General features: G+C 36.6%; 2 protein-coding genes across 5 annotated transcripts in view; both read right to left on the reverse strand.

The window, feature by feature from the left end:
* The window catches only part of LOC134527844 (uncharacterized), a 286,375-nt gene that overhangs the window by 36,859 nt on the left and 234,655 nt on the right, over positions 1-14,861 (reverse strand). For all 4 annotated transcript variants that reach the window (XM_063360800.1, XM_063360797.1, XM_063360799.1 and 1 more), the window contains exon 27: positions 2,735-2,862. In XM_063360800.1, the coding sequence (XP_063216870.1) occupies positions 2,735-2,862 (128 nt within the window). The remainder of the gene's footprint in view (positions 1-2,734; positions 2,863-14,861) is intronic.
* LOC134527847 (cation channel sperm-associated protein 2-like) overlaps positions 1-14,861 on the reverse strand; it is a 254,149-nt gene that overhangs the window by 23,677 nt on the left and 215,611 nt on the right. The window lies entirely within an intron of this gene.

A 14,861-nucleotide genomic window follows, 5' to 3' on the forward strand; every position in this document is an offset into this window, starting at 1 on the left:
GCTTATCTATAACATGTGACAAAATTACACGTGTATTTAATTAGTAGTTGTAGTATTTGCATTATCTTGAAATTACACTATTTTGGCTACGTATACCAAGCAAAACAAATTTATTTAATATTTATGAGAGTATACTGTTGCTCCAAAACTTGATTATTTTCCTTTAGAAAACAATAGGCAGAAAAATTTTAATGATCTTCGTGGTTAACAGGCTATCATCGTTTTGTTTAAGCATAAGCCAATAATAAGATGACTGAACATATTCAGATTAGCCAACAGAAACAATATAAAAATATTTCCATATTTGAGAAAATGATTAGATTGGTTATAGTTACACGTATGTGGTTTAGTTTATGGAGTAAACAAAAGATGGAAAGCTGCAAGTCTAAAGCATAAATGCCGATTTGGCATTTTTATGAAAGAACGCAGGATAAAATGTCAGAAAAATGTTTAACTTGCAGAAAAGTTTTGTAACCAATTTCGGTAGTATCTGGAGTATTGGACTGATTAAACATGTTGTCGCTTCCTAACCTGAAAATTAACTTAGAAAGTTTGCAAATACACAAAAAAAAAAAAAAAAAGAAAATGCATAAAGTAAAATACAAAAAAAGAAAAACAACTTTGTTTGGATGAATCTTACAAGTTGCTTTAAATTCATGAAAAGGTAAAAAATAACTACAAAAAGTATTGATGAATGGGTAGCCAATGTTATGTTACCCTACAGCATAGTTGAAAATACAAATTTGGCATAAGTAACGCAGTCAAGAGGCAAAGCGGGTAGTTTTTGAACTAGACTCTGCTCATAGCTGACAGTGGTTGGAAGGGCTTGGGGTTACAGTGAAAGAAGTAGGAAACAGCCACCCAGTAGAGCAATAAAATTTGAAATGGTTAAAGAAAAAAAATTAATAAAGACCCTTTTTGTTCATAATAAAATTTGTTAAGATTTATTCTATGCATTTTTCTCTGTGATGCACCATTTTCAAGATATTTTAGCTGAGAAAGTCGTGAAAACAATATTCCTAACATGAGAGCCTATTTTTGTAAGAATTCGTATTAAAGATGGGGGGGGAAGCACATTTTAAATTCAAATCATTACAAATAACATTATTTTTGGAATTTATCACGATTGTGAATTTTTCAGGTGTCTATTAATAACAGACATAAACAGTGAGGGTAGGGTGTCCAAGAGCAAGAGATATCACAATGTTTGGCTGCCAGGCGCCAGGTGAGCGGCAGCTTTGAATATATATACTGTATATAAGTCGCGAGTGGATAGGATTTACTCTACGTTTTTCAGGAGCGTATGATGAGCAGCTTGGGAACTTCACCGCTGCAATGCGCTGCCGTAACGCCTTGTATCGTCTTAGTTGTTATTTACACGTTAGAGCGCAGCACTGTCGCCCGCTGTCATTCCCCCGCACCCCCAACCCAACATTCACTGCAGCTCAAGGTCGTTCAACGGGAGTTTGTGCGTCACAAAACTGTAGGGATGAAAGGTAGGGTAGAGGGTGGGTGGAGGACAACGCATGTTTGAGGGAGGGTGGGGAAGGGGTGTTTGAAGAGTTCGACACTTGTCCGCTAGGGACCACCACAAGTCGATGCCCTAGAGATGGTGGCGATTGCGGCGGTGAATTAACCAACTACCTCAAACCGTATTAGAAATTTTAACCTGGGCTGGTGACTTCTATACAGTATATATATTCAAAGGCGGTGAGAAGACATGCTGGTGCCGTGGAACTGATATCTGGGGTAGGAGCGTGAAGAAGATAACCCAGGAGGAGGGAGTGTCTACTGCGCTATGTGTGGTACAGCACACACCAAAAGAAACGCAACGCAGCACGTTTTAAACACATTTTTGTCCGACATCCTTCAAAAATTTTACTTTTTAACACAAATTTTTCATGGTTTCTTGGTAAAGGAGTTGTAACAGAGAGGTGGTCGTAATAAATGGGCTTGTAAAAACGGGATTTTACTGTATATACACACTTGCAATACATTATTTGGGTATTCCTGCCACAGAAACCGCAAGTGAACACGTGTTCTCTGCATCAGTAAATAATATATCCCCCAAAAGAACATGCCTTACCTAAGAACATGGAGAAGAATTAGTGTTCTTACAAGAAAATACAAGAGTACTGAAATACAAATAATTGGAGCGTTGCAAAGCAAATAGAAATTTAATATAAGTAGGCTAACAAGTTCAAGTTTATTTTATTACACATGTTTTTACTACATTAGAGCCTTATTAATAAAACAGTATTTTACAGTTAAAAATTATGAATCAAATTTTATTTGTAAACTTCAAACTTTCTTGATCCCATCCCATTTCCTGAGGGAAGTCTTCTTTCCCCACCCAAAATGTTCCCAAACCAAATTTCTCTATGCTGCCATGCTCTAATTCATTGCTAATAATTTTATGATTCTAAATCAATGTATCCTTGTATTCTAAATCAATGTATCCTTGTTTCACAAATCATATTTTTAGGTGCTCTATTTTGTAACTTGCCTTCAATAATTGTTATAAACATGTTATCAGTTGCATTCAATGAAGCTATACAACTAGTATTTATTTTTAGCAATATAAATGTTTAATAGGTGTCAATCAAAATTTTTTTTACTAACATGATAAGAGTTTAAATATTTGTAGTTCAGAAAACTGCAAGGTTATGAGCCCCGTGGACATATATTTTGAGTCTTTACAGCCTACTGACTGTCCCCGCAGAATGTGACTCACTTTGCTGCAGGTGCGACAACAGGACTGAGCAGAGCTGCAGGGAGAACTTGGTGGACAGGCTGGCCAAAACCGCAGATGTGCGGTCGTCACCATCGTCGTCCGTCCTGTCCCGGCAACCAGGCCGCTGACTGCAACATGCACGGAACATACAAGCGTGAGCTCGACAGCACGCCAAGACAACCCAGCAGCCAAGAAAATGTTCCTTACCCCAACACTTCTGGAAGTAATAGGATAATACTGTGGTTTACTGCGTATAAGACAAGGTCAGCTTTTTTAGAATGAAAACTGTGAAATAAATCAGCACCTTCATACAAGATGTGAGGCTAATGGAACTTGCTGACCAGCCTTTTAACAAAAGAGACTACATAAAAAAAAGTGTATAAATGGATAACAGAACACCCAACACATAGTGTATGTATCAATATAAATATAGATAAAAAACACACACAAAAACAATCACAGACATACAGACACAGACACACAAAGACAATCACAAACATACAAACACACACAGACAATCACAAACACACAATCACACAGACACAAACAGAAACACACACACAAACAATCACATACACAGACAGACACAGACATACACAGACACAGACACACGTACAAGGACAGACAAAGACAGACCCAAGTGAGTGAATTGAATCTAAAAACAGTTCTACCTCTTCCTCCTTCATGCAACAGCAGTATAAATACCACCATGTATGCAGACTCCATGCAACAGTAACATAAGTACTGTCATATAAGACTACCACTTGTATTTGATTAAGAGTAGCATCTTTAAGCTCTTAAAAATTGCTTAAAATTATCATCTTACACAAGGAAATTACTATAATATTAAACAGACTAAATATTTGGACAAAAAAATGCAAAAATAAAATTCAGAAAATCAAACACTATAACAACTATAAAAGAAGCTTCTGTTTTTCCAAATTTTTTCTAAGCACATTTTTTATAACGATTGTATTTGTAAAGTTAGATTCCTAAATTAATAAAAATCATTTTAAAATAATTTTTTTCTTAGAAAAATTAATAAACAATGTTGCGTGAGGTTGTGTTGCTCACAGGAAGCTCTCTCACCAAGTCTACAAGCAGTATCGGGAAAGGTGAGTCAGACTAGGATGATGTGTGTCATTCGACAAAAACAAAAATGTCTTTATGTCATGCAATCATCTACACACAAACATGAGGCAGTTTAATTTATTCTTTTAAGTTTTTGATAACGAATAAGAGAATAAAACATGGCGTTTAATCATTTGCGTTCAGTTTATTAACCACTGCCTCGGTCATCCTGTTTGTACCTGTATGATGTTTGGGGCTGGTGGGAATGTAACACTTGCATACCATGACAGTGAGAAGTGAAATAAAAGCATTACACCTACACCAATTCCTCACTTAGCACATTATCAAACTGTGTGAATTCATTTACCACAATGTTAATTTTACTATCCCAACCTCGAATAGCAGTTTGTAAATTTCAGCTAGCACGAAATCACCACAGGCAGAAAACTAACTTGGGCGACGTCACGAGGTCTGCTTCAACTTGGTAAACAACAAACATGTCGGGCGTACAGTTACATGAACATGGGAAAGTGGGGTAAGCTATGTGTCGGGGGAAGAGATGCATGTGCAGGTCAGACTATGCTATCGGCTGTTCTACAAACAGCAGCTACGGCAAGTTCAGTTGTGGCTATGAAGTGTAAAGGACCAAATATTTTTAAGTTTGTGTGTATGCCACCAGGCCATAGCATTTTGTCACTCAGCCACAGACAGGGCCATGATGAACTTCAGTCTAGCAAGTAGGAGGGGACTCCCATGCCCAAACCTTTCACAGTACCTGTACGTGCACAAGCAACTGCAGTTGGAATCATGGCTTCCAAGCGAAAGGGTAATGCATGTGTTCAAGTAGTGTTAAAAAACAAAAAAACTAATTTTTAGAGACAAAACTCTAAGTATTACGGCGTACTGAATGTCACGAAGGACACGCATGTATTGGTCACGCTTTAGGCTTAAGCAAGTCAACTGTGCGCATAATTGTACGAAATAAGGACTATCAAACATTTATGAAGTCTATGCTGTTCGTATAAAAGGAATATATTTGGTATTAGATACTGGAACAGAAATGTACACAATTCAAATGGAAAAGTTGTTAAAGGAATGGTGCAATGAAAAAAAATCATCGGATTGACAGGATTGGTGTGAACCAAGCAGTGATAAGCAAAAAAGCACTTTTAATTTTTGGATAATTAAAGTGTAAAAATCAGGTAATATCACTTTTTATACCAATAAATGATGGTTTTAAAAGCTTGTGGAAAGAAACAATTTGCATTGCATAAAAAAAAAAGTGCAGATGCAGAATCAGCTGAAAACATTCAAGATATACTTGAATACATTACCAATGAGTTGCGTATTTAATGGGGAAAAAAATGGCATCCTGAACATACATCTCTATAGATGAAAAAGCCACACCAGAATTCAAAGTTTCAAAAGACCGCTTTAAACTTTTACTGGGCAGCAATGCAGTTTGTGACCATAAATTAAAACCACTTTTAAAGTATCATTCTAAAAATACAAGGGAAATCCAAAGTAATTTGCCTGTGATATGGAAAGCTAACCGCAATTGTTGGTTGACTGCCGCCCTTTTCAGTGACTGGTTTCACAACTTTTTCATGCCAGGAGTGATTGCATGCATAAAAGCACACAATCTGGACAACAAAGTATTAATTGTTTATCTTGGATAATGCATAGTCATCCAACAGAAATAACTCATTTGTTTAAAAATGTAAAGGTTGGTGTTTTTACTGAAAAACAATACATCGCAGTTGCAAACCTGTGGATCAGGTTGTTATTGCAACTTCAAAAGTTTATCATCTTATACGGTATGTTCCGCCAGCTAATTGAAGCATGGGGACAATAAAAAATACCACCAAAGAATTCTGATAGTTTTACAACATTAAAAATGCTATTGACAACAGTGTCAAGAACCGGAAGGAAATATTGCTACTACCTTCAATGTATGTGTAAAAAGTTGTGTCCTCCTTTCACAGAACAATTCCAGGGCTTTGAATCTACTGAATATCATTTACAAGATGTGACAGTTGATATTGTTGTCTTGGGCCATCATCTAGGATTTCACGAACTCAAATTGCACAATGTGAACCAACTGCTGGACTAGTATTCCCAGGAACTCACAGCTGAGGAAATAATTAAATGTGACAAGTAACAATGTCTGCACCAGATAAGAAAATGCCAAACCCAAGAGAAAAATTAATAATAAAGGTGTCATCAAATTTTTCAGTTTGATAAACAAAGCATTCTCTGTTTTAAAAGAAAATGATCCAAATGAAGAATGTATAAGTGCTGTGAATCAAACAAGAATGTAAAGTTAACATAACTTTATTTGACAGAACAGAAACCAAAACATATGAAACTGGACACTTAGCACTGTTAATTCTACTCAAGAAAAAAAATTAGCACTTTTATATTTTGTTCATGGTACACAAATACTTTCTTGTTACGTTTGTGCTGTGGGATAAATCAAATATCTGCCTATCTATTGGTGATTAGTTGGCAGCATTGCAAACCCCTGCCCTCCCCAGGTTTGCAGAGTATTTTAATGACATTACATTTTCTAGTAAGATAGTATATCAGCTGATTATGTGACTTAAGATCATAGTGACCTAGTTTTTCATACTAATATTTGATAACTTTTAATATTCTCATTTCATACTAATATTTAATAATTTCTAATATACTCATAAGCAATTTTGATATCTATCCTTTTTTTTTATAGAAAAGCCACTGAACTATATTTTTACAGGTTCTCACTTTGTTTGCAAGGTTATTATTTGAGAAAATGCATTTTTTTCAATATTATTAATAACACAGACAGGACCACAACACGCGCCAAGTTCGGAACTGGCTGGCCGCCCTGTCAGGCCACTGGCGTCACGCCCCGTGTCACATGCAGTTCATTGACGTAAGGCATGCCACGCATGCCTGGCCGGATTACAAAGGGTCGTCGCTACCCTTATCCCAAAATGCTCCCTTCGCAACGTACTCCTGCGGCACTTTCATCTATCGCTGAGCGACCTTGGGAATTCCTCTGGCCGCCACGCGGAGTGGAGAGAATGGACGCCGCCCTTCTAGACTATTCGGGCATCAGGTCAGCCCAGAATGACTTGACTCGTCACAGCCGGAGTGGCGCGACGCGGAGTTTGACATGACAAGTAGCGGCCGGGAGTCCATAGCCGACGGACGTGTGCGCGCGCGCGCTCCTCGTTTACCGTCGGTTATCTCGATCTATTTTGGTTTAACATCGTCTGTTGGTGTTAAATATTAATTCGTCCATCTTAGATCAACCTGATTTCCGGGGTTTTTTGCCCCAATATGAACCTCTCTCTTTAAAATCAGTGCAGGTCGTAAACACGGAAATGTTTAGATCGCCGACCAAGAAATCTGATTCCAGTTCTAGTGCAACTCAGGAACTACCCACGTTGGAGATAACCAAGCTGGAAATAATGAAGCCAGATGCTCTTAAACTCGATGATTTAATTAAAAAGGTTGAACTGCTTTGCAATAAAGTTGATGCTCTTCAAAACGAAAACGCTCAACTTAAGTGTCTGCTTATCGACTCCCGCTCTGAAACGGCTGTGATTAAACAAGAACTCATCTCAATAAAAGAAAGTTTGTTAGTAATAAATAAAAGTGAGATATCTTATAGTCAGGCTTTAACGAAGTCTTCGAGCGACAAAAAAACTGAACGTGTAGCAGCACAGCGCGTCTCGGGTAACGGGCGTCCGTCCAGTGACCTACTTCCGACGCAGCGAGAAATAAGTGATGTCACCAAAAACAACCACACCAACCAGCATGCTGACTCTGACGGCTTCACCGTCGTGCATAATGCACGAAAATCCAAAATGAACACGAATACAGAATCCAAGCGTGAGCCGGAGAGAAAGAAAACACCGATGCAAGTGGGTATAAGGAATATTCCCACCCTTAAAACTGTCGCCAAGCCTGCTCCGAGAAGAACAAAAGCACTGTTTGTTACTCGTTTTGATCCTTCTGTTCAAGCAAACGAGATAGTTGACTACATAACTAATGAACTCAATCTTTCACATGTTAAGGTAGTGAAACTTAGAACCAAATTCGATTCTTACGCTTCGTTTCACATAGTAGTACTTGAAGAAGATTTTAATAGAATAAATAACATAGTATTCTGGCCGAGTGGGTGCTTAATCAGTCCCTTCTACGGTAAACTCCGCCCGGAACAAATTGCTACCAGTGACTCTACATCAAATAATTCCGTCAGCACTGATAAGACCGTCATCCCCATGAAGCCCTTATCAGCTGGTGTCACTGCAACGAACCTGTCTCCGGTGCCAGGAGGAGCACCGTAATTTGTTTTCGTGCATCCTATTTCAAAGGAATTGGAAATTTTTTATCAAAACATCCGTGGTCTAAGAACTAAATCAAAAGAATTCTATGAAAACATTATTATCTCTAATTATGATTTTATCTGTCTAACTGAAACCTGGTTCAACGATCTTAGCATTAATTCCCACTACTTCACAGACCAATACTCAATCTACAGAAATGATAGAGACGCCTTGCTGACTTCTAAAGATCGTGGTGGCGGTGTTTTGATAGCAGTCAATAAGTTTAAATTCACTTCTATTCAGCCTATATTTCACCTGGACTACCCCGGAATTGAATCTGTTTGGTTAAAAGTTAAAATGTCTCAGAATAAATCCTTAATAATTGGCAATATATATTTACCACCCCAAACATCACCAAATATTTATTCATCTTATTTTGAGACTTTAGAAGATAAACTGGCTGCTTATCAAGATGAGTTAGTGCTACTTGGTGATTTTAACGTCCCAGGTGTTGATTGGACCAATAATCTACCAACATCGTGCACACGCACATCAAGACTAAAGCACAATATCTTATAAACTTTATATCTAGTCTTGGTCTATTTCAGTTTAATACAATCCTATCATCCAAAAACCTCTTATATCTTTGTTTTACAAACATCTCGCAATGTTCAGTATCTCATGCGGATGAAGCACTTGTCACTGAAGACCCATATCATCCTGCCTTAATTATAAAAATAATATCTGACAGCATTCCTTATGTGGTCAGTTCTACTAGAGTCTCTAGGTCCTATATAAATGGTGACTATTTTGGTCTTTACAATGCTGTTAAAAACTATGATTGGTCAAATTTCTATGAATCTACTGATGTTAACTATCTTGTTGATCAATTAACTACTTGTATATGTCACAATATTAATGAATTCATCCCCGTTTTCACTAGCAAACCATCTAAATACCCTGTTTGGTTTTCAAAAGACTTAATTCAAGCTTTAAAATCCAAGAAACATTTTCACAAACTTTACAGAAGAAACAAAAATATGTACTATTATACTAAATTTTCATTCTTTCGAAAACAAACCAAATATCTTATCAAGCGTGATAAAATAAATTGGACCAGAACCACTAACAATAATATCAAGAACAACCCTAAGAAGTTTTGGCGCTATGTCAAATTAATAAAAAACGGTTATCATGAACAGCTTTCGTTAAAAGTTAATGATGTTGTATCTAGTGATCCAGTGGTGTTGACTAATGTATTTGCTGAATACTTTTCAAGTGTTTATGTGTCCTCTAATGTCAATTACCAAGTTCCCACCTTAAATTCATTCCTTGATACAATATCTGTTCCCTCTGTTTCTGACAGCCTTGTGCTTTGGGGCATAAGGGCTCTAAAACCCTCAATGTCTACAGGACCCGACGGGATTCCTAATTTTATTCTGAAAGGCTGTTCAAATATATTAGTACCCCTATTAAAACATTTATTTAATACTAGTTTAAGAACCCAAGTTTTTCCAAATAAATGGAAAATTGCAAAGGTCATTCCAATTCATAAAAACGGTAGCAAATTAAATGTGGTTAACTATAGACCAATATCACTATTAAATGGTCTCTCTAAAATTTTCGAAAAAATAGTATTTAAAATCACTAATTTCCAACTAAAAAATCGTTTATCTAGTAATCAACATGGCTTTAGATCAGTAATGACCACAGCCACCAATCTAATTACTTTCCTCAATCCTATTTTTAATGAAGTCATTAGCAGGGGTCAGGTGGATGCCTGCTATTTTGATCTTGCTAAAGCTTTTGATACTGTAAACCATTCATTACTATTAGGCAAGTTACATAATTTCGGTCTTAGTGACAATTATGTTAATTGGTTTTCTAGCTACCTTAAAAATCGAACTTTTTTTGTATCTATCAACAACTCCAATTCTTCAAATTTTATAGCTAGATCTGGAGTTCCTCAAGGTGGTACCTTGTCTCCTTTACTTTTTAACATTTTTATTGATGACATTACTCAAATTCTGAATCATTCTTCTGGCACTCTATTCGCAGATGATCTAAAAATAAGTAGAAAAATTTTCTCTTTTAATGACTGTTTATTATTACAAACTGACATTAATGAAATTAATAACTGGTGTAAAGCCAATCTTGTGACCCTCAACAAAGGCAAAACAAAAATAATATCCTTTACCAGAAAATACCTTCCCATCAAATACGATTATAAATTGGGCAACACCTTAATTCAGAAATCCTCTTCTCTCAAAGATTTAGGTATCATTCTAGATTCTAAATTGTTCTTTCACCAACATGTTCAACATTTAATTTCTAGTTCCCGAAGAACATTAGCTTTAATTAAATATGTCACATGTTATGCTACCAAAACTGATTCTATCCTCTCTCTTTATTTAGCATTAATTAGGTCAAAACTAGAATACTGCTCAGTAATTTGGAACAACATCAATATGTGCGATAATATGAAAATTGAAAATATACAGAATAAATTAATAAATATTATTATTCAAAAACAACTTCCTCTACCCAATCTGATATCCCTCTCAAGTCGAAGAGAATTACTTGACTTTATTTTTATTAAAAAATGTTATACTAACAAATTAAACTGTAAATATATACTTGACAACACCGGTTTAAGAGTACCTCCTTTTAACAGTCGTTTAACTTCCACTTTATGTACAGTTAACAGAAATAATGATATTATCTTTAGGCTAATAACCAATTTTAATAAATTTGATAAATACACCAATCCCTCGCATAGCACGTCTTCAATTAATGCGAATTCAGTTAGCACGATATAAATTTTACTGCCCTAGTCTCAAATAGCACGTCTGTAAATTTCAGTTAGCACAAAATCGCCACAGGCTAAAAAAAATCTCGGAAACGACGCGACGTCAGGTATGGAATTCGAGGGGGGAAGAGTGGTTTGGAATGCGAGGGGAAAGAGATGCGCACGCAGATAAACAAACACCGGGCCGTACTGTTGATGCCCGGCCGCAGACCAGGCCGTACCGTTGATGCCCGGCTGCAGACCAGGCCGTACGGTACAGAAACCAAAGCAGATGAAATTGGACACGTTTTTTTAAAAAAAAAGCAAGATGATAGTGTTAATTTCACCCCAGAAAATATTTAACTAACTTTTATGTTTTGTATATGTACATATTGTACATATTTTAATGTTGTGTTTGTGCTCTAGGGAAAATCTAAATCTGTTTATCTGTTAACTGATTTGTTTACATAGCCGCTTTTATAAGAGGTGTGCATAACAAATTAAATGTTTACATATGGCTGTGTGTTTTAAAGTTACCGTATTTACTCGTGTATAGCGCGCACCACGATTTTTGCAACTAATTCCAAAGAAAAAAAATTGAAAATTTTTTTTTTCCCATAAATAAATTTTACTAACATTTTGTGGTACCTGATTATTTAAATTGATGTGTGGTGATGCGTCAGGAAAATACATAAACTCTGCTGTGTAAACAGAAGATAATGAAGCCATATATCGTCACAACTGGTACGTGGAAGGAAGAAAGGGAGGGAGGCGTGCCGCGCTACGTTGCTAAGCTGGCCCGGAGAACTAGATGACTCACCGGTCGCTGCTGGGACGAGGAATGGAGGAAGCGAAGAAAGCGAAGGGGGGGGGGGGGGGGGGGAGACTGGTGACAACATTCTCTCTCTCTCTCTCTCTCTCTCTCTCTCTCTCTCTCTCTCTCTCTCTCTCTTTTTACTAGCTTTCTGAGCTGGCTTTCTGTAAAGGGGGGAGGTCTAAAAATAAACTAGAGACCATGATGTGCGAGCTTGCGCGCGCGTGTGTGTGCGTGTGTGTGTGTGAAATAGAGGCCTTGTTGCTTGTGCGTATGTGTGGGGGCTGGCCAGAAACGTCACCCGTCACCCGGCAGTTAACGACTTCCACTCCTCCCCGCCCCCCCCCCCTCCAAACTTTTTTTTTCCGTGTATAGCGCGCATCCTTATTTTTTTCCTTTACTTGAGAGGAAAAAAGGGCGCGCTATACACGAGTATATACGGTATATAAAACCGGTTCTTAATTTCATAAAAGTGTTTTCATTTTGTTAAGTTTTAAACGTAATAACGAAGGATCCAGCTGCTTGCAACAGCAGGCAGACAGACGCACGCGCGTGTTGAAGGTCACGCCTGGGCGGGCAAGCCAACCTGCTGACTGACGGTAAATATGTTACCACTTATCTCCCGTTACACTGTGCCATGTTTTCTTTATCTAACGTATTCAGTGGTAGGCTTAAAAAGATAAATGATATGACATATGCATTTTCAAGTATTATTCTACGCATTTATATTATGTAAAGATTACTTCCCTACACATCTTGGAACACATTAAATAATTTAGCCTTATATTTATGGGGACTAATGCTTCAGAATACGCGATTTCGATTAACACGAACATTTTTAGGAACGAATTAGTCGTGCTAAGTGAGGGATTGGTGTACTTTAATTATTTTCCTTAGTTCCTAATGATCATATGTGTTTTAGTTCTGTTGTGTCTAAATTGTAACGTTTGATTTTTGTTTTATTGTCTTTCGTTAGGTGTGTTTTGTTTTTATATGTATTATATTGTATTGTTTTGTGTTTTTCATTTATGTTTATTATTGTGAGTGTATATGTATCTAATTGTGTGCCAACCATTAAAGGCTTTCTCCTGTTGGTTGGCATGTTACAATTACAAATAAATAAATAAACAAATAAATAAAATGAGTGTGCGGCGACTGAGTGGCGCGAAACTGTGCGTATTTGAACAGGAGTGGGTTAAGGGGCAAACCACTGATAAGCATAGCTTCAGTGAGCAGTGTAAAATGTAGAAATTGACAGACTTTGAGTGACTTGAGAATAAACATTTTCAAGTGCCAGTGATTTGTGATTGGAAACTTCTAAGTACAATTATGTATTATTAATGTAAATATTAGCATCAATAAAACTGTGATAAAATTTAATTGGGCTATCCCTTACGAACCCAGTTCTTCCCACATTATAAATTGTAAAAATATTTGATTAATTTTAAATATGATTTTATGCCGGTATTTTACGTTTGGATTTATTTGAAAGCTATGCTATAAGTATGTTTCTGGAACATTGTGTAGTGTGTTGGTAAAAGGAGGGAGTAAAGACAGATGTGCGACACGGCTGCACCAATATTTAGACTTTTTTCCAGTACAGAGACATTTTGATGCATTCTGTATGTAATTCTAATGAAGGAAAAATTGGCAGATGTTCTCTCTCACAGGAGGGTTATCATGTTGATGCATCAGCCAATTATGAAAAAATTACAATTTTTTTTTTCCTTCTGCAGGAAAAGCCTTGTTGCGAGGGTTAGGAAATATGTATACTTTTGTGTTTTTTTACTATGATTGGTTATCGAGGTCACGTGGCTACTTCTTCCCTGCATGGTGGTGGGCGGTCACGTGGCCTTTTCTCAATTTAGACATTGTTTGAGTGCTGTGCCAACAGGTTGCGCCGTTCGGCAGCTCACGAACAACATTTTGATGAGAGCCTAGGACAAATGATTTCACGTATGGGTTCTGGGGCCGTGATGCAATTAAGTTTGAACATTTGTTTTTCATCTATAGGACTGTTCATTTAAATTGTAGGGCCCATTTAAAGTTTAGGCCCCATAAGTGCAACGCTGGTCGGGTGGTTTGTTGTTCCAATAGGACGTTAGTTCCTCTTTTCTTCATAACTGGACGGTGAGATCGCTAGGAACATAATTTATTTAAGGCATAGGACTGTGCGTAACAATCCACAAAAATAAGCAAATGTTTTCATTTAGAGCTATGTTGTAAAGGTCATGCAAGTTTACTTTTTTAAATCATGGGAAGAATAAAAGTTTTAATTCATTTCAACTCTATTATTTCAGAATCCCAGAAATAGTTATGATTCATATAACAGGCACAGACAGAACTTTACACCAGACTACCAAAAACTTCTGATGAATTTGTTTTCAAAAGTTTATGTATGTGCAATTAAGGCTATAGCTATTTGGTGAGGTCTGGAATGACACATGTTTAGCAGTTTTTATAAGAGTTATAAGTTAAATGTTTACAGTGTCCTTGTGTTTTAAAGTTAGATAAAACCAGTTTGTGGTTTCATAAAAGTGGTTTTATTTTTTGCAGTAACAACCATGCACTACAAGGCCCAGCTGCTTGCGACTGCAGGGAGATGCACGCGTGTGTGTTGAAGGTCACTCCTGGGGAGGCAAGCCAACCAGCTGACTGATGGTAAGTACGTAACCACTTATCTCCCGTTATGCTGTGTCATATTTGTCATATTAAGTAACCGGTGGTAGGCTTAAAAATATAAATAGTGTGAAGTTCATTTTCAAATGTTATTATATGCATTTATATTACATAAAGAATCATTCCCTACACATTTTGGAACAAATTAAATAAATTAGCCTTATATTTATGAAGAATAATGCTTCAGAATATGCTATTTAAAAAAAAACATATTTAGGAATGCAATAATTGTCCTAAGTGAGGGATCGGTGTACCTGAAAAAAAAAATTGCTGATTTTAATGTTGGCATTTGCTCAGATTTTTACAATTTTGTCATCATTAAAAATGCACAAGCACCAATATTGTTTAGTTAAAATTGAATATAAACACCAACATCAAAATATTTTTGAAAAATAATGTCAATTTTAAATAGCAAGAAGCAATAAAAATTCTTTAAATTATAAGTTTTTAAAAGCA

The sequence above is a fragment of the Bacillus rossius genome, chromosome 1, assembly GCF_032445375.1.
Source record: "Bacillus rossius redtenbacheri isolate Brsri chromosome 1, Brsri_v3, whole genome shotgun sequence".
NCBI classification, from domain to species: domain Eukaryota; kingdom Metazoa; phylum Arthropoda; class Insecta; order Phasmatodea; family Bacillidae; genus Bacillus; species Bacillus rossius.